This window comes from Cucurbita pepo, chromosome LG02 (assembly GCF_002806865.2).
Source record: "Cucurbita pepo subsp. pepo cultivar mu-cu-16 chromosome LG02, ASM280686v2, whole genome shotgun sequence".
Lineage (NCBI taxonomy): Eukaryota > Viridiplantae > Streptophyta > Magnoliopsida > Cucurbitales > Cucurbitaceae > Cucurbita > Cucurbita pepo.
In genome coordinates, this window is record NC_036639.1 from 3967082 (window position 1) to 3993779 (window position 26698).

General features: G+C 39.7%; 5 protein-coding genes across 11 annotated transcripts; 2 read left to right on the plus strand and 3 right to left on the minus strand.

Moving 5' to 3' along the window:
- Window positions 1-363: 363 nt before the first annotated feature.
- On the minus strand, window positions 364-16810 carry LOC111788544 (C2 domain-containing protein At1g53590-like). 6 transcript variants are annotated; one of them, XM_023668896.1, is made up of 14 exons: window positions 16517-16810; window positions 16135-16239; window positions 7333-7483; window positions 7039-7113; window positions 6576-6719; window positions 6268-6363; window positions 6031-6162; window positions 4895-5047; window positions 4691-4732; window positions 4471-4519; window positions 2140-2232; window positions 1862-2045; window positions 1538-1661; window positions 364-1456 (listed from the first exon to the last, which is right to left on the minus strand). In XM_023668896.1, the coding sequence occupies exons 3-14, from the start codon at window positions 7447-7449 to the stop codon at window positions 476-478; spliced, it is 2190 nt and encodes a 729-aa protein (XP_023524664.1). In that variant the 5' UTR covers window positions 7450-7483; window positions 16135-16239; window positions 16517-16810; the 3' UTR covers window positions 364-475. The 6 variants fall into 6 exon arrangements, with proteins under 6 accessions (XP_023524664.1, XP_023524663.1, XP_023524662.1 ...); XM_023668895.1 differs by having other exon boundaries at window positions 16135-16246; XM_023668894.1 differs by having other exon boundaries at window positions 16135-16246; window positions 16384-16810.
- Window positions 8890-12373, plus strand: LOC111788546 (persulfide dioxygenase ETHE1 homolog, mitochondrial-like). Its single transcript, XM_023668901.1, has 9 exons — window positions 8890-9483; window positions 9685-9813; window positions 9888-9995; window positions 10729-10863; window positions 11578-11619; window positions 11736-11795; window positions 11873-11926; window positions 12024-12048; window positions 12124-12373. The coding sequence occupies exons 1-9, from the start codon at window positions 9250-9252 to the stop codon at window positions 12207-12209; spliced, it is 873 nt and encodes a 290-aa protein (XP_023524669.1). The 5' UTR covers window positions 8890-9249; the 3' UTR covers window positions 12210-12373.
- On the plus strand, window positions 13245-15855 carry LOC111788545 (cytochrome P450 CYP72A219-like). The gene is made up of 5 exons (XM_023668900.1): window positions 13245-13601; window positions 13801-14021; window positions 14106-14362; window positions 14447-14816; window positions 15308-15855. The coding sequence occupies exons 1-5, from the start codon at window positions 13322-13324 to the stop codon at window positions 15731-15733; spliced, it is 1554 nt and encodes a 517-aa protein (XP_023524668.1). The 5' UTR covers window positions 13245-13321; the 3' UTR covers window positions 15734-15855.
- Window positions 16811-17656: 846 nt separating the features above from the next.
- LOC111788871 (major pollen allergen Ole e 10-like) lies at window positions 17657-18655 on the minus strand. 2 transcript variants are annotated; one of them, XM_023669431.1, is made up of 4 exons: window positions 18485-18655; window positions 18365-18393; window positions 18040-18271; window positions 17657-17951 (listed from the first exon to the last, which is right to left on the minus strand). In XM_023669431.1, exons 1-4 carry the CDS (start codon window positions 18540-18542, stop codon window positions 17926-17928), a joined length of 345 nt encoding a protein of 114 aa, XP_023525199.1. In that variant the 5' UTR covers window positions 18543-18655; the 3' UTR covers window positions 17657-17925. The 2 variants fall into 2 exon arrangements, with proteins under 2 accessions (XP_023525199.1, XP_023525198.1); XM_023669430.1 differs by having other exon boundaries at window positions 18040-18274; window positions 18485-18647.
- Window positions 18656-20391: 1736 nt separating this feature from the next.
- LOC111788869 (SH2 domain-containing protein A-like) lies at window positions 20392-26462 on the minus strand. Its single transcript, XM_023669429.1, has 12 exons — window positions 26107-26462; window positions 25404-25601; window positions 24879-25085; window positions 24681-24770; window positions 24506-24583; window positions 24251-24415; window positions 22964-23326; window positions 22542-22825; window positions 21609-21771; window positions 21171-21520; window positions 20904-20981; window positions 20392-20800 (listed from the first exon to the last, which is right to left on the minus strand). Exons 1-12 carry the CDS (start codon window positions 26248-26250, stop codon window positions 20782-20784), a joined length of 2139 nt encoding a protein of 712 aa, XP_023525197.1. The 5' UTR covers window positions 26251-26462; the 3' UTR covers window positions 20392-20781.
- Window positions 26463-26698: the final 236 nt, after the last annotated feature.

A 26698-nucleotide genomic window follows, 5' to 3' on the forward strand; every position in this document is an offset into this window, starting at 1 on the left:
TCAATTGGGAGAGTGTAAGACTGAAGATCTGAAGGTTGCATGGATCGATGGAAATAGAGTTAGATGACATCTACTAAGAATCAAAGCCAAAAGGAATTGTAGATTGTTCGATGGATGTTTCTACCATGTTATCAAGATTTATAGGCAAAACGAACGATACCCTTTTCGATATGCCCAATTATGACTGCTTGGCGACTGTTAAAACCTTTAATTTTGTGCTTAATTTACTTGTTCCGGCGAAACTGTTTGATGTTGTTCATCAAATTGATGCTTGTTGCCTTAGCATACTCGTTTAAGGGTCGTGCGAAGGTGGGATTTGGATGCTGCACTCAAGGTGCTCGACGAATTGCCTTAACAGATGTGTACACCAAATATGAAGCTGAAGAGAGCTGAAGAGGTTTTCTCTATGAACTTCACAATATTTATAGCTTATACCATCTCTTTACAGGAATTCCGTTTACAAATTCTCAAACTTCTACATGTTTTTTGAAGTTCCAATCATTTTGTCAGTGTTGATTGCAGGTTTATCATCTTCATCATCTTCTATCCTCTCCAAGGGTGCTGCACTAAGCTTCTCTGCTGACTGCTGCTCATTGTCACTTGAACCTGGGGGCACCACATTTTCTTTCTTAAACGAATCATTGTGAGGAGCTGCAGCTGTGGTGGTTTCAGCTGGTACATCAGGTTCGTCACCAGAACACTCTGATTCTTCTGCACCATCTCTCTCATTCTTCATTCCTGATGATTCACTTTGGAACTTATTCAACCCCTTGTGTGTCAATGCGTGTTTGATATTGCGAGCCGATTTCTCAGCCTGTCTGTAAAAGCTCTTTGCCATGCCTTTCACTTTACCACCCTCCTTTCCTGGGCTTTCTGAATCGCTACTGTCGTTGCTCGATTTCCCGTCTTTTGATACCCTATCAGAAGCAGTTCCAGAGATGTTATCTAAGAGAATAACCTTCACACCTCCCTCCTTCGCATTTGAGGCCCTAACATTGGCATATTGGGGGGATTTAACAGTCTCCTCTAAGCTTCCCGACTGGTCCTCACCCCGAGGACTCCGGTGAAAAACTGAACTCAACTTTCTTAGTCCTCTGCGAACTGATACCCTTCGACGTTTATCCTCAGGATTATCATCAGAGCTGCTAGAATCACTATTAAAGGATGTTATCTCACCACTGCATTCATTAGGCTCCCTAGGAATTTTGGTATCAAGTCGCCGACTTCGTCCCTTCCGAGGCTCCCAAGTTTTTGAAACTTCACTTCCTGGACGGTGGACCCATATTCCTGTCTCGTTTTGCCCTTCAACGTCGATCGGCTCGAAATTGTCAATCCCTCTCTGAGGCTCCACTGGTACAGTTGAGATTGAATCCTTAACACCCTTGATTTCACTTCTAGTGGAATCCTTATGAGGCTCTTCCACATTCAAGGCCCCTTTGGGAGAAGGATACTCCGCCTAAAGTAGTATTACAAATCTCAGTTAAGAATTTCATTATCCAATAGGACAGGACAGGACAAGGAAGGGAAAGAACAGAACCTTCTTTTTGTCTTCAAAAACAGTGATCCCGAGATGCAATCGACCCGTTTTAATATTTTCAAGAGGCAACCATATATCGTGTCGTTTGCCATCCCTCAAGTCCGCTAGGACAACGGAACAATTTCTGCAAATAGAACATTAGATAGGATCATGAGCACCAGAAAAATGGAACAAGGAAGGGGAGAGATGAAACCGAAGACATAAGAACTACATCAAATCTCATCAACACTTCGTATGAGCGGAAATACGCGATGTCACAAGATCAAAACTCTTGACAAACATGTTCTAGAAGTGGTCATAGAAGTTACAAATTTGAAGACAAACCCAAGCATGTCGTCGACGAATGTGTCCTTGTCACGAACTTCAATCGCAAGCACATTGTCCGACTCCCATGTGACAATTGGGATCTTGAATTCCTCGTGCCACTGCGGTGACAGTGTTTTCCTTTGTATTTTGGTCATGAATCTGTATGGACCCAACTGGCCTTTTACATATGGATCAGCTAGACCTGAAAGAAAGATTCAACTGTAAGCCAAGTTCACAAGTCACGTAAGAGAATCATGAGAACTATAATACAATAAGTCGAAGAATATCGGAAGAACCGTTTAGATCAGATGGTTTCATGTCTGCTCCTTCAATAATTTCAACCACAATATGGGCGACTGGTTCCTTAACGTTCACCGAGAACCAAGTTTCTGGAAATACAATGTCATGGACAAGTAGAAGGATCCATCAACATCAAAGCATATGCAGACACTTGAAAAAATTTTGAAAGCTAAAAAATGTTCTGTATGATAAGATTATTTATAACTAGGAACTATAAATAAAGCAGCCAATAGAGTACAAGCCAAGGGTTTTGCAGACCATGGAGTGATGCATACGGAGAACAGAACTAAACACCTTAGTATTAAACATAGCCCTTTAACAGCCCAAGCCTATCACTGACAGATATTGTTCTTTTTGGGCTTTCCCTTCTGGATTCCCCTCAAGGTTTTAAAACACGTTAGGAGGAGGTTTCCACAGTCTTGTAAGAAATGTTTCGTTCCCCTCTCCAACCGATATGGGATCTCACAATCCACCCTCCTTGGGGGCCCCGCATCCTCGCTGTCACACCGCTCGGTGTCTGGTGTCACGGTCCTATATTCTTGACCGTGCGGCGTCGTGATCTATACGCGCTCACGACTAGCCTTAAGGGGAATTAAGCCCCATATATATTTTTCGCCCCGGCTTTGTGGCTTCGTCGGACCTTAGGCGAGGTTTGTCTTCGCCAATCGAACATCGCTTGTGCGGAATCCAAGCTTGTCCAACCACACACGCCGCCTGTGCGTGTATGTTCAATCGTCTGCGACACATCCGACTTGCCTCTACGCTAGGCCAACTCATTCGGCTCGACCTTGCCTCTACTCGGGCCAAGGTCTCTCAATACAACGTCGCATCTCATCTTGCCATCTCGATCCCCATCGACGGGGTCCATATGTCTTGACGCCATCCCGAGTCTCGGGATGTCGTCGGCCATCATAACTCGTTCAGTCGTGCCATCGAGAATGGGCCCGCGTGTCGTTCATCTCATCGGGACTTCCCGAACATCCATCCATCCGGGTTCTATCGAGGCATAGGCCCTCCCGTGCCCATGCCGAGTCATTTACGGATACCGTACCGGATAGCGGGTGTATGTAGCAACCTCCAACACGCGGGCTAGGGCGCAATACCGGCACACCCGTGCCGTCCGGTACTGTCCTTCAAAAACCCATTTCAAAGGAAGTCGCCCGAGACACTCGTCTCGGCACGCTCGCCCACACTGTGACACACGTATGTGCCACAGGGTAGCTCACTTAGGCCACAGGGCCCAGGGGTGGTGGAGAGCTAACACCATGGTACCCCCTATAGTACATTTTGAGCCATTTTCATTCTACCAGGAGTAGACATGATTTTCGTGAGGTGTCATACGGTGTCGTGCATTGTCCGTCCAATGTCCGATCGACACCAAACTTGGCGAGCATTCATATTTCATATGGACGGACTTAACTCCCGAACCGCATGACCAAATTCCTTCCGAAACCTCGACTTTTGAGGTTAAGGCCCGGGGCCCTACCCGGCCCTTCAACAAGCCTATCTTGTCCTTCATGTCTATGCTGATGTCTCTGTTATGCTTGTGTCTCAACATGTCTTCAATACCCACTTTGCGTGGTGATGTGTTGGATGATGCATCGTCCTCCTCGATCGCATCATGGCATTCTTCTACGTTGGCCCGTATATGGCCGGATGGGCGTCTCTTGAGGGATGCCCCTTTTCTTGTGATGGCGTGAGGGTCACAACTTACTCTCTTCATAGTAAGGTTGTGACATCTGGCTCTGATACCATTTGTAACAGCCCAAGCCCAAGCCCACCACTAGCAGATATTGTCTTTTTTGGACTTTTCCTTCTGGGCTTCCTCTCAAGGTTTTAAAACACGTCTATTAGGGAGAGGTTTTCACACCCTTATAAAAAATATTTCGTTCCCCTCTCCAGCCGACGTGGGGTCTCACAGCCCCTGGCTTAGTCTACAGAAATTTTTGAGAACCAGCAACCTTTAGTACTACCAGACATTGACCAATCATTTCAAGATCTAGAGTTCCATCAAATACTGTGGTATATGAAACTATATTAAGACATGTTTTCCGCAATAACTACAGGTCGTTGGCTGGTGACCAGCGTTCAATATATCATGCTGCTTGACATGATTATGAGATTTGATAACAACTTGGTTACTTAAAGAAAGATTAAAATAATGGTCGGAAAATCGTGAGAAAATTAGCTTCATTTTCAAAAATCAAAAGCTAATATCGAACGGGACCTTAAGATGACGTCTTTCTATTCATTAGGTTGAGTTTAACCATTCTTCAAAATTCTCATTTGATCAAGTTGAATGTTGCATTGTGTTTAGGATTAAATACCTGATTGTGGTGAAATGAACTTCTCCATGTCAACAACCAACATATTGGGCTGCAAAGATTCAGATAATTCAAAACTTCATAAATATTGTTGCAAAGCATGTGTAATAACATGAAATATGAACATTCACGTGTACGTTTCGAATAAAATTCCATTCACGGATTTAAAATTTTAAAACAAAAATGAACGAGATTCAAAAACTACGAAGCAAGGTGTTATCACCTCAACAAGTGTCTGCTCAAAGGCAACGGACAACAGCTTATCCTGATAAAAAGAAAACCGAAAAAAGAAAAAATGACAGTACTTAGACCAAGAATGAGAAGGTAAGCAGTAAAGTGTAGTTTTGCTAGCATCAAGAGAAATCGAGGGAAAATAAGGAAAACGAAGTTGAAGGTAAAAAATGTTCAAATAAAAGATGTATTATACCAGCCATCCGGCGATCCCGGGAAGTTCGGTAACATCAAGACCGTGTGTAAAGATGGGTTTGACAGTCATCTGAAAATATGGAGGCTCAGCGAAACATAATCGAATACGACCGAGGTGTGGCCAATCCCGAAGAAACTTCACACCAACCAGAACCTTGAGAAGGGACATGAAGAATGATTGAAGTAAAAAATGATGCAAGTACATGATTCTTTTAAGGAAACAACACAACTACTGACAAGGAAACTGAAAAAAGACAGAAAAGTTGTCGGACATTACAGACAAGTTCTTGCTCTACTTAAAGATCAGCTGCATTTATTCCTCTTCCGATAATAGAACAATAATGGGAAACAAAATCGAAAGCTACAGGATTAGTTCTTGGAAACGCCAAGATCACCAAAATAGGGATAACAAAAGTAATTATTCACGTCCCAAAATCACTTCCAAACATATCTTAAAGAACACGCAAATATTTGAACACATCTTGTAACAGCCAAAATCCACGACTAGCAGATATTATCCTCTTTGGACTTTCCCTTCCGGGCTTCCTCTCAAGGTTTTAAAATGCATCCACACCCTTATAAGGAATGTTTCATTCCCCTCTTCAACCGATGTGGGATCTCACAATCCACCCCCCTTGGGGGCCCAGCGTCCTCACTGGCATACCACCCGGTGTCCAACTCTGATACCATTTGTAACAACTCAAGCCCATCACTAGCAAATATTGTCCTCTTTGGACTTTCTCTTTCAAGCTTCCCCTCAAGGTTTTAAAACGCGTCCACACCCTTATAAGGAATGTTTTGTTCCCCTCTCCCACCGATGTGAGATCTCACAATCCACCCCCCTTGGGGGCCCAACGTCCTCGCTGGCACACCGCCTAGTGTCCAGCTCTGATACCGTTTGTAATAGCCCAAGCCCACCGCTAGCAAATATTGTCCTCTTTGAGCTTTCTCTTTCGGGCTTCTCCTCAAGGGTTTAAAACACGTCCACTAGAGAAAGGTTTCCACACCCTTATAAGGAATGTTTCGTTCCCTTCTCCAACTAATGTGGGATCTCACACATCTACTTTTCGACTCACAAATATACATACTAATAACTATTCCAAATTACTCCATTACAAACAACAACAGTTTCTGTACCTTTCCTTCCACATGCATTCCTGTTAGATGTAACTTTGCCCACATTCCAAACCCAAGTCTTTTCCTTAGCTTCACCCCAATTACTGCACTCATATCATCAGCTGTAAGAAAGTTCATTCCCAACTCCAGAACCTGCAATTAGTTCATTCAACGCGATTAAACTCGAAGCTACAAAATACAATATATGTGTGTGAGTGTGTGTATAGGGTCCTAATCCAACGAAAAAGTAATGCATACCAAGTGGTCGTCCTCGCTAGGCTGACGAAGAACCCTCATTTCAGTAAACATAGGCGGGTTTCTTCCCAAATATAGATGTTGAACCACAGCCTCCTTCTGCAATCATACACTGATCATCAAAAATCTGTACGGATATAAAATTATGATCATCGAACAACGAGAAGAAATCATGTCCTAGTTTATACTTGCAACACTTGTGTTCACTAAACGTATTAGTGGAAGTACGATATCGTAAAGACAGGGAATTGCTCAAATTCGTTGTATCGATATAAAAAACGGGTAAATGAAGTATCAGATTAGGATCATACAGCAGTCCATGGTTTGTATTTCTCCAAGAACCAAGGTATGATTGGGAGGAGAATCTTCTGAGAAACAATATGCTCCATACATATAGGCCATATCTTTTCAACCACATGGTTTAACCATCTAACTGTTTCCGAATCCGTAAGAACCTGAAACGAAAGAGAAATCGCATTCGATTCCAATCAAAACGCATCACAAAGATAAGAAACCAAAGAAAGAACAGAAAAAAATGCCATCCCTCTCAATTTCTCAGTAAATAAACATGTGTTTATGTAACCGCCCAAGCCCATCACTAGCAGATATTGTCCTCTCTGGGCTTTCCCTTTCAAGCTTCCCCTTAAGGCTTTAAAACATGTATGCTCGGGAGAGGTTTCCACACCCTTATAAAGGGTGTTTCATTCTCCTCCCCAACCGATGTGAGATTTCACCGTTTATGAACTTCATGCAAGAAAGGGAAAGAAATTGTACCCTTCTCTGATTAGCTTGCTTTCTCTCCTCAAATTTGAATTTCCTCCTCAATCTCCAAAAGAACCGTTCATGCACCTTTGAAAAAGAAGATCATAGAAGTTCATTACTGAAAAAGTGAAGATTCAACCCCATGGCAATATGAACATTCAGAGAAAAACAACAAGAATCATCCAGATTCCCAAGAATCCCAAAAGGAGATATCATAATTGATTCAAAACGATCATCTGATGATTCAGAACATAACTTCTCATAAAGCAATTCAAATAGATGATAAAAGACATGGTTAAACATTACCAGATAGAGATAGATGAAGGAGATGAAATATGCAGCAAGATGGCAGCAATTGTAAGCGGAAAGTAACCATAGAAGAAAAAGGATCAATCCCACATGAAGCATTATTGAAACCTCCATTAGAATCAATCTTCCACCAAAGAAGATGAACTTCCTGAACCGACACAAAACATTCTATAGGATCAGATTACAATACTATATCCAGTTTTCTATTTTCTGAAATGGGCTCCAACAGATTCAAAACAAAAGTATCAAAACCCATTAATGAAGCAACTTCAACATTCAACTCACAAGATCAAAATCAAAAGAATCGTTTAATCCAAACATAGAACTAAAACGAAATTCCAAATCAATACTTACAGAAAAATCACTAGTAAGAACAAAGGAATCGAATCCCATCTATAAAGTGACAGGACAGGTTATGAACTTCTCTGTTCATCATTCCTCTCGACAGTAACAACGGTGCCGTAAGAGAAAAGAAACCGTCGATGAGAGAAAGAATTTGGCGCTGTTGAAACTTGGAAGTAAGTTCCTTCAGCAAGCACGTGTCGAGTATGCGTCGGCATCGGAAGATAAGAGAAAGAGAACCAACTGGGTCTCTCTCTGATCATATGATATCAATAAATGCCAACATAAATACCCATTATATCATGGGGATGCACCGTTTTTCTGGGTTTGAAAGAACCCCTTTGAAGATGAACACAAGCTGAGCAATGAATAAAAACAATTCAAGACGTATCCCATATCAAAACAGTTAAACAGAACGAATTGATTCGAACTTACTTTTGCTTTTTCTGAAGAAATTCGAACGAACTTTAATACATGGAATAGCCCAACAAAACGAATAGTGAAGTCGAAAACTGAATCAAATTTCGAAATGGGGTTTTAGAGAGGGATTAGATAAGACCCGATTGAGGTCTTGTGGGGATGAAACGCTGCAAGACCCGATTGTTTGTTTTGGGTCATTTTCTTATGTCATGGGATTTATCCAAATTTGACTTTAATTCATCATCTTAAAATGTCATAAATATATTTTAATGATGCTTATAAAAGTGTGTTAAAAATCAAATATGAGATACATTTGGAGAAACTACGAACACCCGAGCTTCAAAGGTAAAAAAGAAAGAGAGGATGTTAGACTAGAGCCCAAATCCCACTTCACCTCGCCGAGGTAGAGCTTTATGGTCAACACCTTTTAAAGGAACATGTATTATGTATGTCTTGGTCCATGAACCCATGCTCGGTCCATTTGGTTCACTTTTAACCTATTTCATGTTAAGAAATGAGAAAATTTGTAAAGGTACAAGTTCTCTTTAGAGATCATGTTCTTCTCCCAATTGATCGTGTATTCTCAATCTTCCTTCTAGTAATGAAATTACCTCGACCTCATCATAGAAGGGAGCGTTCTAGAATGACCACCCACGTGAGAAATTTAACCCTCTTGGTTAAATTCAATGTGGCGTGATCTAAAAGACATCAACAAAAGCTCTAAAAGAGATTATAATACTGTAAATAACAATCATCCTTTAAAGCCCATGAATGAATGTCCAACCCAGTGCCCTCATGTGATCTTGTGATCTTGTCTTGGTTCAATCCGATCAACAATTTTAATCAAATGGATCATTTTTTAACCTAATATTGCACCCAAGCAATTATTTGGTTGAATATATACGTATTGAAGTTGAACAATTGTTCATAAATGGTAGCCAGGCCATCGTGTTCAATCACTCCGATTTGTTCCGGGCAAAAGCAAAACCAGGGGCGGCAACAAATGGCGCCAGGACGGACGAGCCAAAGCTTGCAAAATCTGTACCCGACGCACTATCCATTCGGTATCCATTTCCCATAAACAATTCACTACATTATTACTATCCTTCCCCACGTTCCAACAATCGAGTTTGAATCCAAAAACAAAGCGCGATGCAAAGCATTCGATTCTTACGAATTCCTCGATTTCCTCCCAATGTTCTATTCTTTCATCTTCTTCCTCTGAAACCCATTTCCGAAATTTCCATCAAGAATTTCAGTTCCCAAATCGGGTCTTCGCCATCATCTTCCTCGTCTAAGCTCTTGTTCCGTCAATTGTTCGAGAAGGAATCTTCCACCTACACGTATCTTCTCGCTAATGTTTCCCATCCTGACAAACCGGCGATCGTAATCTCCCTCTCTTTTCTATGCTTTGTTTTAGTGATTCGGTGTTTGAATTTCACTTGAATTGTGGTTGTTCTTTGACGAAATGTGTGATGAGTTTAGTGTTCTTTTCATTCATCAATGTTTGGGTTGAAAACTTTGGTAAAAAGCATTGATGGGGTTCCTTTTCTCTCCTGTGATTTCTTGAATTTCTTCTACCTTCAGTTGATTGATCCGGTTGATAAGACTGTAGATAGGGATCTAAACCTTATAAGAGAATTGGGACTGAAGCTTGTATACGCTATGAACACTCATGTGCACGCCGATCATATCACTGGCACTGGCCTCATCAAGGTTTTTTTCTTCTTCTCCATCATCATTTTTGTTCCTGTTTTCTCACTTCCAGTTGATGTGATCATTTCCTTTAGACTAAAGTTCCAGGAGCAAAATCTGTGATCTCAAGAGCTAGTGGTTCAAAAGCTGATGTGTTGATTGAATCAGGCGATAGAATTTCTTTTGGTGATCTATTCCTGGAGGTATGCCAATACTTTCGATTCATCTTTGCCATTACATAGAACTGGTGAAGGTTCATCAGCATAATATAGCTTAGCTCCTCTCATATTTGTATTGATTTCTAAACTTTGAATAGCTCGGCGCGAGGGTCTCTGATATTGAACATCTAATAAAATTCTTAACCTAGCATGAGATCCCACGTTGGTTGGAGAGGGGAACAAAGCATTCCTCATAAGGGTGTGGAAACTTCTCCCTAGTAGACGTGTTTTAAAACCGTGAGGCTGACAGTAATACGTAACGGGCTAAAACGAACAATATTTGTTAGGGGTAGGCTTAATGCTGATCATGACATATTATATACCACGGAACCTCCTCGGCCCGTCAAGGTGGTTGAAATATTCAGGACTAGAGCTGCCTTAGAATTTCATGGTTTATAGATTACTAATGACAATGTTCATGAGTTCTTAAAGAGGAAACACCAATTATCATTTATCCTTTGGCGTTTCAATGCTGGAACAATCTGCTATGAACATTACTTTTGTGGGGCTTGAGAATGAAAAATGCAATGCAGAAAGGAAGTCGATTTTTGTGCCACGAGGGTTCGTCATTAAGTATAGCCAAGGATTAAAATGTCGATGGCAATATCGATACTGGGATTTCAATTTATGAGTATATCAATGGTAGCAATGTTAAGAAAATGATAGATTAATCCTGGAGTTAAGTCTTGACTCAACTTTATCTTGCATGGAACTTCAGGTTCGGGCTACTCCGGGCCACACAGCAGGCTGTGTCACCTATGTAACAGGGGACAAACCCGATCAGCCCCATCCTAGGATGGCATTTACTGGGGACGCTCTGCTGATACGTGGATGTGGGAGGACCGATTTTCAGGTAGCTTTCGCCTTTTTGACCTATTGATCAATTGTTGATGAATGATGGTATTGGTAATACTCTAGTTGCTCTAAAAGTATTGGTCTTTTAGATAAGAAAATCCCAGTAAAACACTTTGGCTGTCATTTTCCCTCTGGCTTGTGATTCTCTGTACATTAACAGATTGTCCAAAACTTCTTTGGTATCGTTTTGGTATCGACTCCATGTTATATGGTATGAGATCCCATATCGGTTGGAGAGTGGAATGAAGCATTCTTTATAAGGGTGTGGAAACCTCTCCCTAGCAGACACGTTTTAAAACCTTAAGAGTAAGCTCGTAAGGGAAAGCCCAGAGAGAACAATATCTGTTAGCGGTGAACTTGGGCACACATGGTTTTTTGTTTAGTTAATATAAAGGTTGAGCGATAATGGAAGCTGGTGTCATTTTCATCTCACAACAACGACCTGAAAACCTTTGCCTCGACTTGTGGGGTAGCTGGAACCACTTATAAAACTATCAACGAATCACGTAAAACGTTTTCTTAACTAATCACAACCTTTACCTTTAGCACGATCCAGTTTTTTCTACAAGGTCAACAATTTCAATCTAACGAGTCGACTAGAAACTTATCGATATTATCGGATTCCTAGTGCTTAGTCCTGTATTCTCCTCTTTCACATTTGAAGAATTGACCTTTGTTGTCACAAGGCTGAACACCAGTGTCTTCTCTGCAGGGTGGAAGTTCAAAGCAGCTCTATGAATCAGTACACTCGCAGGTTAGAAAACGATACTTATTACTTGGTGTGTTTGAAAAGAACAATCAAATCACTAGAAATGGAAGAACTTATTGGTTTTAGCCTTTCATGCTCTGATCATGAACTCTTTCTACCAGATCTTCACCCTGCCAAAGGACACATTGATCTATCCCGCTCACGACTACATGGGATTTAGCGTAAGGAAATTTCTCCATCGTGTTCTCGACTCGAAACACGGTTCAGTCAGTCCCTTATATCCGACTTATGATTTCAGGTTAGTTCGGTGGGCGAAGAGATAGAACACAACCCACGGCTTTCCAAGGATCTGGTAATTGTCTTGACTAAAACTAAAATCACTCATCTGGAAAATTACTTTTACATCGAAAGTTCATAACTTTGTAGCTGGGTTTGATTCTGTTTTGCAGGAAGAATTCAAGAAAATCATGGAAAGTAAGTATACATGAAACAAAAAATTTAACCGATGGGCTGTGATATAAGAAGAAGTTAATTGGTTGTCGCTTACAGATTTGAATCTGGCATATCCGAAGGTGATGGACATGGCAGTTCCTGCGAACTTGGTGTGTGGGCTGCAACATCCAGCTTCTTCTTGATTCTGTGAGCTCTGATTCTTTGTACTTACTAAAAACAAGAATTATATTCCAAATAAAAATAAGAAATGTGGATCAAAATCTAATCTACAGGCCAAAAGGTGGGAATTCCATACACAAAATAAAATTACATGTGCAAATGAATTATCTGTCAGCTTACAAAATGATTTGTTTGGTTGCTTGTTTATCTGTTTCCCTATGTTTTTCTTAAGATAATATTCATTTATTTGTCGTCTTTGGGCTTCTCCTCAAAGCTTTAAAACACGTCTTTCAGAGTTACACAGTAGAACCGATGCTACTGTCCTCTTTAGGTTTTCCCTTCCGGGCTTCCCCTCAAAGATTTTGGGTTTTTCCTTATAGACTTTCTCATTACGCGTCTGCTAGAAAAAGGTTTCCACACCATTACAAACGGTGATTCGTTCTCCTCCCAACCAATGTGGGATATCACAGTCCTCCCTCCTTCTAAACCCTAAACCAATTTGGTTCCTCACGGGCACTCATTCCTTTCTCTAATTGATATGGGACCACCACCAAATTCATCTCCTTCGGGGCCCAACGTCTTTATTGGCACACCGCCTCGTGTCTACTTCCATTGGGGAACAGTCTCCTCGTTGGCACATTGCCTGACGTTTTGCTTTGATACTATTTGTAACGACTCGAGCCTACAAGTCTACTGCTAGCAGACATTGCCCTCTTTGGACTACGATGGACTTTATTAAGTTTTTTTTGTATTTTTTTAAATATTATTTATTTCCAACAATTTTTAAATGATATTTTCTATTTTTAAAAAATATAAAATATTATAATAAATTAATAATATTTCATAAAAAATATAATATGTACTTAACAAAAAGTCTCAAAATTTTCAANAAAAAAAAAAAAAAAAAAAAAAAAAAAAAAAAAAAAAAAAAGTATTAAATGAATATAGAAATAAAATAAATATATAATAAATTAGTTTTGCTACGAATTGCTACGAATTTAGTAGTAATAATAATAATAATAATAATAATAATAATAATAATAATAAATCCTTATCCACAGGGTAGGAACCAAATTGTTAAACTTGATTATATCATATTCCCTTTCTCCATCTTCCGGTGGCTCTGCAACTCGAAATGAGCATGACGATGGGCGCTGCGATTACAATCATTATTGTGGCAGGTTCTCTTCTGCTATGGGGATGGAGCTTCCTCAACTGGATTTGGCTGAAACCGAAGAAGCTCGAGAAGCAGTTAAGAGAGCAGGGCCTTGCCGGAAATCCCTATCGCCTTCTCTTTGGCGATTCCAAGGACATGGCGACCGCGATTCGCGAAGCCAGATCCCAGTCCATCAACTTCTCTCATCATATCGCTCATCGCGCCCTCCCTTCCTCGCACCTCACCATCAATAAATACGGTAATCTCTTCCGTTCTTCTCCATTTTGTATTTGCCCTACCTGGATTCCGTTCTTGTCTAAACTCAAATAATTCTTTTGGGATCATTTTTATTTTTCAACTCAAATTTTGGCTGTTGTTAAACCTCATGTTCATCATGGTATCATCTATGTGTATACTTGGTTGGCTTCCTTGTATTCTTAACGCACTTATATTTGTAGGTAAGAATTGTTTCGCGTGGGTTGGACCAACTCCAAGAGTGTATATAACAGACCCTGAACAACTTAAGACTGTCTTTTCTCTCATCAATGACATTCCTAAAGCCCCTTTATTTCCTCCTGCAAGAACCCCCGGAAGTGGCGGACTTGTCTCTCTCGAGGGATCTAAATGGGCTCAACATAGAAAGATCATCAATCCCGCCTTTCATACCCAGAAGTTGAAGGTCTACTACACCCTCTCAATCCCTCTTTTTTCAAGTAGTTAAGATAGCACTTAAGACGACTAAGACAGCTTAGGGTGTTTGCAGGACATGTTTCCAGCGTTCTTTGAGAGTTGTAATGAGATGATTAACAAATGGGAAGTGATGGTCTCTGAGGAAGAAGAAGGGTGTTTCGAGTTAGATGTTTGGCCCGATTTGCAGAATATGACTGCAGATTCGATATCTCGAACAGCATTTGGGAGTAGCTATGAGGAAGGAAAGAAGATCTTCCAGTTTTTGAAAACCTGGGTTTCTTTATTGGTAGCACGCCTAACAAAGGGTGTCTATAACATTCCGGGATGGAGGTAAGATTTGAATGAATTTGAGCTTTTGTGTGTGTGTGTGTGTGTGTGTGTGTGTGTTCATAATTAGTTCTTCATTTACTTTAGGTTTGTACCAACCCAGATGAATAGGAAGATGGAGGAGGTTAATAGAGAAATAAAAAGTATGGTTTGGGGAATTATAAGCAAGAGACAAGCGGCTATGGAGGCTGCTCAAGTTTCTAATAATGCTGATCTTCTTGGGATACTTTTGGAAGAAAATAAGAAAGATGCTGTTGGAATGTCTATGGAGGATATCATTAGTGAGTGCAAGCTTTTTTATTTTGCTGGCCAAGAAACGACGGCCTCGTTGCTTGTTTGGACGATGGTTCTACTTGGTCGGTATTCGGAATGGCAAGATCGAGCAAGAGCGGAAGTGCTTGATGTTTTTGGTGAAGACAAGAAAGTAGATTTTGATGGTTTAAATCGTCTCAAAGTAGTAAGTAGCTATGATTAATAGCTTTTTCTTTTCGTTCAACAACATAACGTGCTACGCACTTTTATAAGTCATCTCAAAGTAGTAAGTAGCTATGGTTTAATTCATCTCATGGCCAAGGAATCATTTTTTAATAAGGATGTGAAAACCACTCCCCTAGCGTTTAAAAGCCTTGGGGGTAAACCTGAAACTTCTCCCCTAGCGTCTTAAAGCCTTGGGGGTAAGCCCGAAACCGCTCCCCTAGCATCTTAAAGCCTTGGGGGTAAGCCCGAAACCTCTCCCTAGCGTCTTAAAGCCTTGAGAGGAAGCCCGAAACCTCTCCCTAGCATCTTAAAGCCTTGAGGGGAAGCCCGAAACCTCTCCTTAGCATCTCAAGGCCATGAGAGGAGCTCAAAACAGAAAAACCAAAGAGAGCAATCACTTTAAAGTAGTTTCGATCGGGTATGTTTTGATTACTTCCTGATTTACTTGGAACATGTTGATGTTTGGAACAGGTGAGTATGATACTATATGAAGTTCTCAGGTTATATCCTCCCGTTGGAATCTTAGCTCGAGGAATACACAAGGAAACAAAGCTTGGAAACTTGATATTGCCGGGTGGGGTGTCATTAGGCATACCAATCATTCATATCCACCACGATCACCAAATATGGGGTGAAGATGCAGATGAGTTCAAGCCAGAGAGGTTTTCAGAAGGAATTTCCAAAGCAACAAACAATAAAGTTTGCTTCCTACCATTTGGATGGGGTCCTCGAATTTGTGTTGGTCAAAACTTTGCCATGATTGAAGCAAAAATAGCACTATCAATGATTTTGCAGAGCTTCTCCTTCCAACTTTCCCCATCTTATACTCACTCTCCTGCTTCAAATGTCACTGTTCAACCACAACATGGAGCTCATCTCATCCTCCGTAAGCTCTAATAGTTTCAAAGTTCATATATCATTCCCTTTTTGTGTTGTATAAGTTATGTCTAATATAAATAACTCAATCATTCAGACATTATAATATACTTTGATTTAGCAAAAATAAAGTGTGTTCATAACATGAAATATAATACATTAAGAACATACCAAAAACATAATACAGAATTAAACGAACAAAAAGTTTAAAAAACAAAGCTCAAATTCTGAAAAGCATTAAACCCAGATCAAGCTCATACATTGAACAAAAATGCAAGACAGATCGACCAAGTTCAATCCATAATCTTAACCTGAAATTAGTATATACTCATTTTCTCAATCTACAGAATCGAATCATAGTGATGGTACCAAACGGATATCCAACAGTTACAAATAATTGGTATCGATTCACTTCAACTAACCTTAATTGCTCTGTATTTCGTTCAAACAATGAGATCCAACTTCTACGCAAAAGGTAAACCCTAGCGGCCTAGGGAATGTCGTCGTTTGTCGACGAAGATCTCTACCTATCTCCTACGAACAGATTGATTCAATCACAAACTTCAACATTCAAACCTAATCGAAGCAAAACAAAAATCTAGGCACAGATTGGAGAGAAAATTTAGGGCAGATTCCTGAATGTGAGCATGAATGAGATTAACATGCAAAACCTTAAGGCTGCCGCAAAGAAAATCTCGGCCGGGTGAAATTGAGCTCTCGAGTATTCGATTTAACGTCCGAGAACCCATTGGATCGGCCTTGAAGAAAACGATTAGAAAAAGATTAAACAACGAATGTAAAAACCTTTCATCTTCGAAACTGCAAACTGCTTGACGAGAATCAAACTTCCAGATCGAAAATTAGAGAAAGGAATCGATTTGTTCTATGCCCGCAACGGAACAACAGCACCATCTTTTTTACAGATGCTGTGTTCTCTCAGTGGCAATGCCTCAAACCCTAGACCATCTCCAGATTAAATAGGCGAATACTTCAGCAAAATTACGCTTTTACCCTTCGCTTAAGGTTTCTCTTCTTTTGCTCGAGTCCCCGATGCTTCTAATTATAAGTGAATACTTCGGTTAAAATTACGCTTTTACCCTTATAAGGTTTCTTTTCTTTTACTAAATTATAGAAATATTCTAAACTTAATCAATAATTCTTTTAATCTTCAAAATAATAATAATAATAATAATAATAATTAAGAAACTATCTTTTAAAAATCTCTTAGCTAAAAGTTTTGGATAAAAAAATATTTAAAAAAAATTTATGAAAAAAAAAAAACATTTTTCATCAACATTATTTTAATGTTTACTCAAAAAGATAAGTCATCAAACTTATTATTACGTATATTTAAATTAATTTTTTAATCGGTGAAAGATATCTCTCCGTTTTTTTAATCTTATGGATTAAATTATTATTGTTCATTTTTTTTGTATTTTACGTAAACAATCAATTCTATTGAAAGATAAGTATTTCGTGATAAACCTCCTTTCACATATATATGTTAATGATGAAAGTCCATTAGTATGAGGCCCTTCTGGGTAAGCTCAAACCAAAACCATCAGAGTTTCTGTCCAAAGTAGACAATATCATACTATTTGTTGAGAGTTGTGTTCATCTAGCATGGTATCAGAACTATGCCCTAAGCGTCGTGCCAATAGATTGGTAAATCCTCAAATGTGTGTCCTAAACTTAGTCGTGCCAATAGATTGGTAAATCCTCAAATGACGAACAAAAGACTCCAAAAGAAAAAAAGAGTCAAGCCTCCTCGAAGGCAGTAAAAAATGACTAAGACTCTTTGTTCGGGGAGGTGTTGGATGATGAGAGTCACAAGTAGGCTAATTTAGAGAATAATTATGGGTTTATAAATAAAGAATATTCTATCCATTGGTATGAGAACTCATGAGGAAGTCGAAAGCAAAACTATGAGAGCTTATACTCATAGTGGACAATATCAAAATATTGTAGAGAGTTGTGTTCGTCTAACAATATATACATAAACATTGAGGAGTGCCTAATTCGTAGAAGTTTAGATTCAAACCCTAATTTGATTTAATTTTGATATTGAATTGAATAGAGGATAAATAGCATTAATTCAGTATCTATCTCTTCCCACCTAAGTATATATAATCAAACTTTATAATCAATAAACTAACAATAAATTTTACTTTTGAGCTGTGTGATTCTCCTACACTTCTATGCTTCACTTCAATTCAAGGGTAAAGGCAGTTCCCATAACCTGCAGCAGCGAAAATCGAACCACAAAATCAAAATCAAGAACAAAAGGACAAACACAACAGCAAAATCTGTTTAAATCATGAACTAACTTGGATCAGTGATGACGATGAGACCAGATCCTCTGAAATCACAGTTCCACTGATTCTTCCCTTTCGAATTGTAATACAGATTCATAGCGATGGAGGCATGGTTAATCAGATTATCAGGATAAAAGCAGGGGCATCCTTTCTGCATAATCCTACAATCCACTTGTGAACAAGCATAATCGATATTCGCTAACAGCGTCGCGTGATCCGACGAAGGCCTCGCAACGCACCACGTCTTCTGCAAAACAAAAACAAAAACAAAAATCATCTCAGATTTCATCGGATTATTCTAATCCGTTACTCTGCATTTCGATAACAATCGATTCACCTGATATCCATTCACCGCCAAGAGATCTCCTGAAAAAAGAATTGGAAGAAGAAAGAAGAAAGAAGGAAAGTTAGGTACGCAAAAAACGACGCGGAATTCGAAGAGATCAGGAGAACGAACCTGAGAGGAACAGAAGCAGAAAGGAGAGAGTGACTGCTCCTGCGACTGCTTTCGCCATTGAAGGAAGAGGCAGAGATCTGGAGAAAAGCGATGAGAAAAAAGGCGATTTGGAGTGTGAGATGATTGGAAAAAGTGGAGAACGGAAGTGGATTTTATAGGCGGAAGGTGGATTTGTGGGGATTGCAACGGCTACAAAATGGCGTAATGTTGAGCCGTTACGGTGGGTGGAAGAGTCGGAGTGTTGTTGGGGGCAAAAATGGAAAGAGGAAACATTGCAGGAAGCTCCAAGGACGCGCACATGATGCCTATTATTTTTTGTATTTTTATTTTATTTTATTTATTTTTTTCTGTTACGTAAACTATAAGCTTAATCACTAACTTTAAAATCTATTTAATAAATAAAAGTACTTCTAATTTTAAAAATTATTTTAAATTTATTTTTTTAGTTCGATAATTCAAGAAATACAACCAACTTTCTATTTTTCAGTTGTATAGATTGCCAGATTGTTGGCAACGAGCCGCCTTTGCATCTAGTGGCCATGGTGAAGGTGAGGTTGTCAAGGACTGAGACATAACTTTTAGCCGATGGACCTAAGTTCTGAATCGAGTCGATTAGGTTTCAGAAAACTAACTCTACCTTTATGATTCGAGTTTGATTTTTCGGGTTTTTAGGTTCTTTGTATATCTCAATTTTGTGAGATAGTAAATTTTTAAATTAAAAAAAAATATGTTTAATAGGTTTTTTTTTTTCTTTTTAAGAAAATTTATTGGTTTATTAAAATATAAATTAGGCTATGTTCCTTGAGTCTTACAAAAGTTACTTAGGTTGATACTAGTTGTGTAACACGTGCACGCACGTGCTTCTAAAAAAATAAATTTATTATTATTATTATTACATAAATATTAATTTTGAGATAACTTAAAGTCGTAAAATAACCAAGTTAAAAAATAATATATCAAATATATTATTTTAATATATTAAATTCTTAAATATCACTACACCTTAGCCTAAAATAAACCTTTTTTTAATCTTAAAATCATAAAATTACATTTTGATCTATTATGAGTTAAGTATAATTATTTATATTTTTGTTATTAATTATTAATAATGATAAAAAAAAAATTATATAAGATAAGGGAGTAATGAAAATTTGGTAAATTAAGATTTTTATTATATTAGACAATTTTATAATTACATTGAAAGGATGTCCATTTAACCAGTGAGGTCAAATACCTAACTCAAATTAGGCGAAAAATGAGGAAGAGAGAGGGTAGGTATGGAGAATTACTTTGGAGTTAACCCATCTTGATCCCCGTAAAAATAAATGAAAATTTTTACGAACATGGAGTTAAAAGACATTTTCATCCCCATCCCGTGGCTAAGTAAATCCAGGAAAGTTGGAGAAACCGGGCATTGATGAGTTGGTAAGAAAAGAAGAGACCCAAACGGAATTGGCCAAACCAAACACATTAATGGCAAACCTAAGAAGTTAAAAGCAAGCTCAAACTCACCGTTATTAGATACTGTCTACTTTGACACGTTACGTATCGTAGTCAGTTTCAGCGTTTTAAAACGCGTTTACTAGGAAGAGGTATCCACACTCATATAAGGAATGTATCGTTCCTTCTCCCACTTATATGAGATCCCACAATCCACTCCCTTTGGGTCCAACGTCCTCACTGACACACCGCTCAGTATCCGATTCTAATATCATTTGTAACAGTCCAAGTTCTCCACTAGTAGATATTATTCGCTTTCTCCCGTTACGTATCGCCGTCAGTCTCATAGTTTTAAAACACGTCTACTAGAGAGAGGTTTACACACTCTTATAAATAATGCTTCATTCCCCTCTCAAAATGACATCACTTTTTGTAGGCTCACAGTTGATTTTGAGTCACAATCGGCAGAATCAGTTTAACTTGCATACTTTGGGATTAAAACAACCAAAAACTCACAAGAACTTGTTTGCTAATTCAACGTTTTGTTAAAGAACTACAACAAAAACAGCCGAGGCATCAAATATCCCGACATAAGACGGTAATCTGATATACGAGCATTACCTCGAGGGCGTTTCACTGATGACTCGTAGTTTATGACGAGCAATGTCTAAACAAACGAAGAGTATATGAATGGTTCACCTTTTAAGTCTTAGTTCTCGAGTCGCTCCGACATGCTTGTAAATATTCGTTCCAAAACGACTCCGGTATGTGCAATATGTACGCAACTTAACTGGGAGGTGTCTGTAGGGAAGCAAACCAAACAAATGCTGAGGATGGATACTGCCATTTTCTACGATTCAACGACTTCGAATTGTCCTGTATGTTATAGATTTATAAAACATAAACAAAGCACTCAGTCCCGACAAACACAGGAAGAAAACGAGTGAAATGAGAGTCGATTGACGGTTTCGGAACTTACCTTCCCAATCGAGAGAGCTCGGGTTCTGCAAGAAGCATGTCCTGAAGGCTTCTCATATTCTTCTTTCCTTCAGCAGCACTACAAGGACAATACCTTTCGAGTTAAGCACGTACAAGGCCAATTCTGCTTCTAATTAGAGTATATTATCACTAAACGTCCAACGACACGCAGGTGTTATCGATAACTAGCTGAGAACAGTCGAAATACATTCGAACAAGGTACCGTTTTGATATACATTACATTCATGTGATATATATATCTTAGTACCTGAAAAAGTGATCAAGTGTAAGAAGTCTATGATGAAGAGCATAGTCATTGCCAACATAGGTGACAACCAAGCTACCAGCATCAGGATGAGGCCAGCTTCTCGAAGTGGGAAACCGAAGAATAAACGTCCCAGGCTCTTGAAGACCCGTCGAGCTTTGAAGCGATAATTCGGCTTCTTCTTTCGTAATGAATCCTTCGATCCATTTGGGGGATAACGAACTCCACATTGCATTGATCCATTGTTTGGATAACGTAAAAGCTACAGGATATAACCAACACCACATTCTCTCGAAGTTCTCTCGAGCCAGATACTCGTGACAACCAGAAATTCTCCGCAGCAACTCGACGTCCTGATATTTATCGTCGTTAAACGAAGAAAGTTTATTCAATTCAGAGGTGATTTGAAGGGAAAATTCTTTCAAGAGACGGGGCGAGTACCTGCTGAGTGAGAGATCTAGAGCTACAGCCAGAAATTCTCATGAATTGTTCTTCAATCTCAAAAGCAACACTCTCCCACTGAACATGATGCTTGTTTTGAGAGATTGAATTCCAAGCCTGTATTCCTTCTTCTATTAATTTTCTTGACATTAGGATTTGATGCCTGAGAGGAAATAGAATGTCAAATATTTCCTCACTGGAAGAGAATTAGAATGGTATGTAAGGCAACAGACTCGGATAAATGTACATGGCAAGGGAGTCGAGGGACATCAAAGTTAGTATGCATAACTATATCGTTACGAGGTCTGTTGCAATTCAAAACTGTACTTGTAACAGCCCAAGCCCATTGCTAGTAAATATTGTCCGTTTTGGCCCGTTACGTATCACCATCAGCCCTCATGGTTTTAAAATGCGTCTGCTAAGGAGAGGTTTCCACACCCTTATAAGAAATGCTTCGTTTGCTTCTCCAACCGACGTGGGATCTCACAATCCATCCACGTTGGAAGCTCAGCGTCCTCGCTGGCACACTGCCCGGTGTCTAGCTCTGATACCATTTGTAACAGTGGGCTTGGGCAGTTACAAATGGTATCAAAGCCAGACACCGAATGGTGTGCAAGCGAGGATACTGGGCCCCTAAGGGAGCTGGATTTTGAGATCCCACATCGGTTAGAGAGGGGAACGAAACATCCTTTATAAGGGTGTGGAAACCTCTCCCTAACAGACGTGTTTTAAAGCCATCAGACTAACGACAATACGTAACGGGCCAAAACAGACAATATTTGCTAGCAGTAGGCTTGTGCTGTTACAGTACTGATCCAACACAGGGAAACACATAACTTTTCATACCGAACATATTTTGGCAAACCTTGCAGGTATATGTTGCAAACATCCCAAAGAAAGTACGATAACCACGATTCAATGATTGAAGATTACCTGTGGTGTAAGCATCCAGAGTATAGGGAAACATGGTCGGCAAATTCCGAAACTTCTTCCTGCGACACGGATGTTGCAATCTCCTTGAGCAGATGTGACCTCTCAGGTAAACCTGCTAGGCAATATTTGAAAATGTTCACATCCGATATCGGGTTTCCACTGGTTGTAGTTCTATTCGGAGCCAAATGTCTGGCTTGAGTGCTTGCAGAGTCTGATGGGGATGCTCTTCTTGATCCATTATTTTTGGGTCTCTCTCTTAAATTTGTGCCAAATCCATTTTCAGCCTACGCCAACAACACTTGTTAACAATTTGACTAACAGAAGAGTATCAAAAGCATAAGAATTCCATTCACAATGATCAATCACTCAGTATTTGAGTTCATGTTAGTTTAGTTCAATTTGAAGAAGTAAATGGCAAATACCTCATTGGCAGTAAAAGAATGAGAGTTGCATTCCTCATCGGGTTGCCGTAAAGCACGATCGTCATTAGAGTTCGGTAAAACTCTATCTTGTCCCACTTTAATCCTCTTCAATAGTGGACTTGGTTTTTCTTCATCTATTGAAACATGCTCGTGTTCTGAGGTTCCGTTGTCCAAACCAGATGGCCGCGATCCATCGAGTCCATGAACAGCAGATCTTTTCCACATCAAAGTTGACGTACGAGTAGTTCGACTCCTTGAGATGCAGCGAATTGGAGAAGAGAGAGCCTCGAAGAAGGGATACCCCTCAAATTTAGGTATGCAAAATCTTATGCGGAAGAGCTTGTTATCACATTTAGAAGATAGCTGAAAGCATAAAGGAGAAAGTCATAGAATGGCTACAACAGAAGCATAAAAGAACAAGGCAGGTGTAATGTATACAAAAAATGATTGTACATGGAAACAAGAGGGACGCATGTATAAATCAATCTAAAATGCAGACGTACATGATCATATTGGTTGGGGAGGAGAACGAAACATTTTTAATAAGGGCGTGAAAACCTCTCCCTAGCATATGCGTTTTAAAAACCTTGAGGGGAAACCCGAAAGGGAAAGCCCCAAGAAGACAATATCTGTGAGCAGTAGACTTGGGCTGTTACAAATGGTATCAAAGCCAGAAACCGGGCGATGTGTCAGCGAAGAGGCTGAGCCTTGAAGGGGGGTGGACATGAGACGGTGTGCCAGCAAGGATGTTGGCCCTGAAGGGGGGTGGATTGTGAGATCCCACATCGGTTGGGGAGCGGAATTAAACATTTTTTATAAGGAGGTGAAAATCTCTCCCTAGTAAATGCATTTTAAAAACCTTGAGTGGAAGCCCGAAAAGAAAAGTCCAAAGAGGACAATATCTGCTAGCGGTGGGCTTAGGCTCATACAAATGGTATCAGAGCCAGACACCGGGCAATGTGTCAACGAGGAGGCTAAGCCTCGAAAGAGGTGGACACGAGACGGTGTGCCAGTAAGGACGTTGAACCCCGAAGGGGGGTGGACTGGGGAGTCCCACATCAATTGAAAAAGGGAACGAGTGTTAGCGAGGACGTTGGGCCCTGCAGGGGTGGGATTGTGAGATCCCACGTTGATTGGAGAGGAGAACGAAAAATTCTTTATAAGGGTGTGAAAACTTCTCCCTAGCAGACACGTTTTAAAAACCTTGAGGGGAAGTCCGAAAGGGAAAACCCGAAGATTGCTACGAATGAAAATTAGACATTCAAGAAGTTCAAAAGTCATTTCTACCTGAGATATTTTTAGCTTAAAGGATGCACGCCCATTCAACAGTTTACTTGGTCTATCACTGGAAGCAAATTCAACACCATCATAGCTTGCCAAAAGGGGAGCTTCTTCATCACTTGACTTCTCCACAGCTTCCCCACTTTCAGCATAGATGAGGGAGGCAACAACCTGTCGAACAATGAGTAACGACTTCCAAAGTGAGCGTCAAGAGGTTAACTAAACCGAACTGACCACAAAATGAAAACTCTAGGCACGAACCTCGAGTTCCTTAAGAACAGGCTGGCCAGAGGAATCTAACAGCATAACTTCCAACGAGAAATTTCGACGACAAGATGGCTGTGGTTTGCAAGGAATAAGCAAATAATGTTCATAAAAATAGGTCGAAAAATGTCAATACGACAGCCAGAAGCAGGGTAACAGAAAGCTTCCTAACCTTGCCACCAACTATATTCCATATGCCATCACTGCCCTCTTCAATCTCCGTGGTGGAAGAGTTGTCGATAAATAATTTAACGGGTAGGTCCTGGAATTATAGCAGCATACATCAGTAGGGAAATACTTTCTTAGTTTTGCCAAGAAATTCAGTTAGTTCATTTTAAATTCAACATCAGGAAAGACGGTCCAATAGCACCTCGACATAAGAATCCTTGATCGATGATACTGAATGCAAAACTTTTGCATTATGAACATAGCCTTGCAGGCTGTCGTCTTCACCATTGTTGACCAAAACAATCCTACCCGAACCCCTTGGAATGGCATCTTCACCGAGTGAAGATGACATAGGCTTTTCTCCAACCATTTTCCCATTAATATGCAGTCTGACAAAATCGGTGGAGACCTGAAAATGAAAACTCAGAAAACTAGTAACTCGAATGTAGCTAGCACGTTCACTAATGGGGAGAAATGAAACCAACCATAACCACGAGCAGTGTAGTTAAGTAGTCGTTATGAATCTTTAATTTCAATATGCATACTCAAAGCTCGTGTCAAATTAACGTCAAACGACAAGTTCCACACTTTAACCTCTCTTTACAGCACTCCATTACTTATCTTTTCCGATCTTTAATTTGATATTCAGATAACACAGTTCGAAGAAAAAAAAAACGTTAGGGTGCGAAACTGGTCAAGTCATTGAGCTGAGAATACAGCAATGTACCTCACATCCAATATGAACCCATTTTTCCATGGGAAAATCGATGTCTAGACATTCGTGTGGAACTTCATTCCCGGAAGAAGAACTACCAGCGCTGGAACGTTCATCGGGTTTGTGTAAGGCGGGCAAAGGCATAATCTTCATTCTATTCCTTTCACTTAGAACCAGAAAAGAACTCATGCCTGATGAATCTAACTGTACCTGAAGCAACTCATCCAAAACAAAGTAAGAACGATAAAATGGTACTCAACAGGCTAGAAATTCAAGCTAAGAATGTAAGTTCATCTTAAAATATGCTCAATCAAATGCATAATTCATTGAAAATATCAATAGATAATCAGATTTTACAATGAAATCACTAGTGACCACTGCATTTGAATCAGGAAAATAGTTCAATTAAAGCAGAAAAGTCCGTGGCTCCCTTAGTATTACAAGATCACAGTACACTAATGGTATTGTTTCAAAAGATGCCAAACAGTCCAAAAACATTCGAAGATGTTCTAAAGGTGTTCTAAAGGTCATTTACATATGGGTATCAAAGATTTGATCAGATGAACTACAAGCACAGAGCAGCCAAGCCACCAACAAGGGGTGTTCCAAAACACCCACAAAATCAAAGAAAAAGAAGAACAGATGATAATGGATACAAGATCAAGGAAGAACATTAAAAAAATCAGAAACAAAAACAAGATAACCGAAGTTAAACCTGAAGGATTGAAACAGGGAATGTGGAAGAATTCATAAGATAAACCCAAAAACAGATATTAAAACACCCATCATCTCCATCGATTTCGAGCCTCAGATTCTTGAGCAGCGAGTACTCCTCGCTTTCATTCACTTCGCAGTCCATGATTCTTACCCTTTGAACACACGAACTCAAAAGGGCTCCGTTCTTTCACCAAAAATAACCCATCAAACCCAAAAATCCACTCCCACTCTTCGACCCTTTTCTTCTCTCGAATCAACAATTTCACTCGCACAAAGAACGGTTTCTTCCTTTCCCAGGTTCGAAAAAGGGGAACGCAGCTTCCTTCTGACGGCTGTTAACGGTTGGTGTAGTGTTCCGATGGCGCTAGGAAATAAGTTTTGATCTGGTGCTTGAATTCCCACTGTATGGAGCTTCAATTGAACGGTTGTGATTTGAAGTTAGTGATTAAGAATTTGATCTTATGGCATGGAAGAAAACGATTTGAACAAAATCTTAAAACTTTTATGGAAATTATTAATCTTGTAATCCCTCCCGAACTTCCCGAGAGGTAAAAATCAAATCTTTTTAACCTTCGAGAGTATTTTATCTT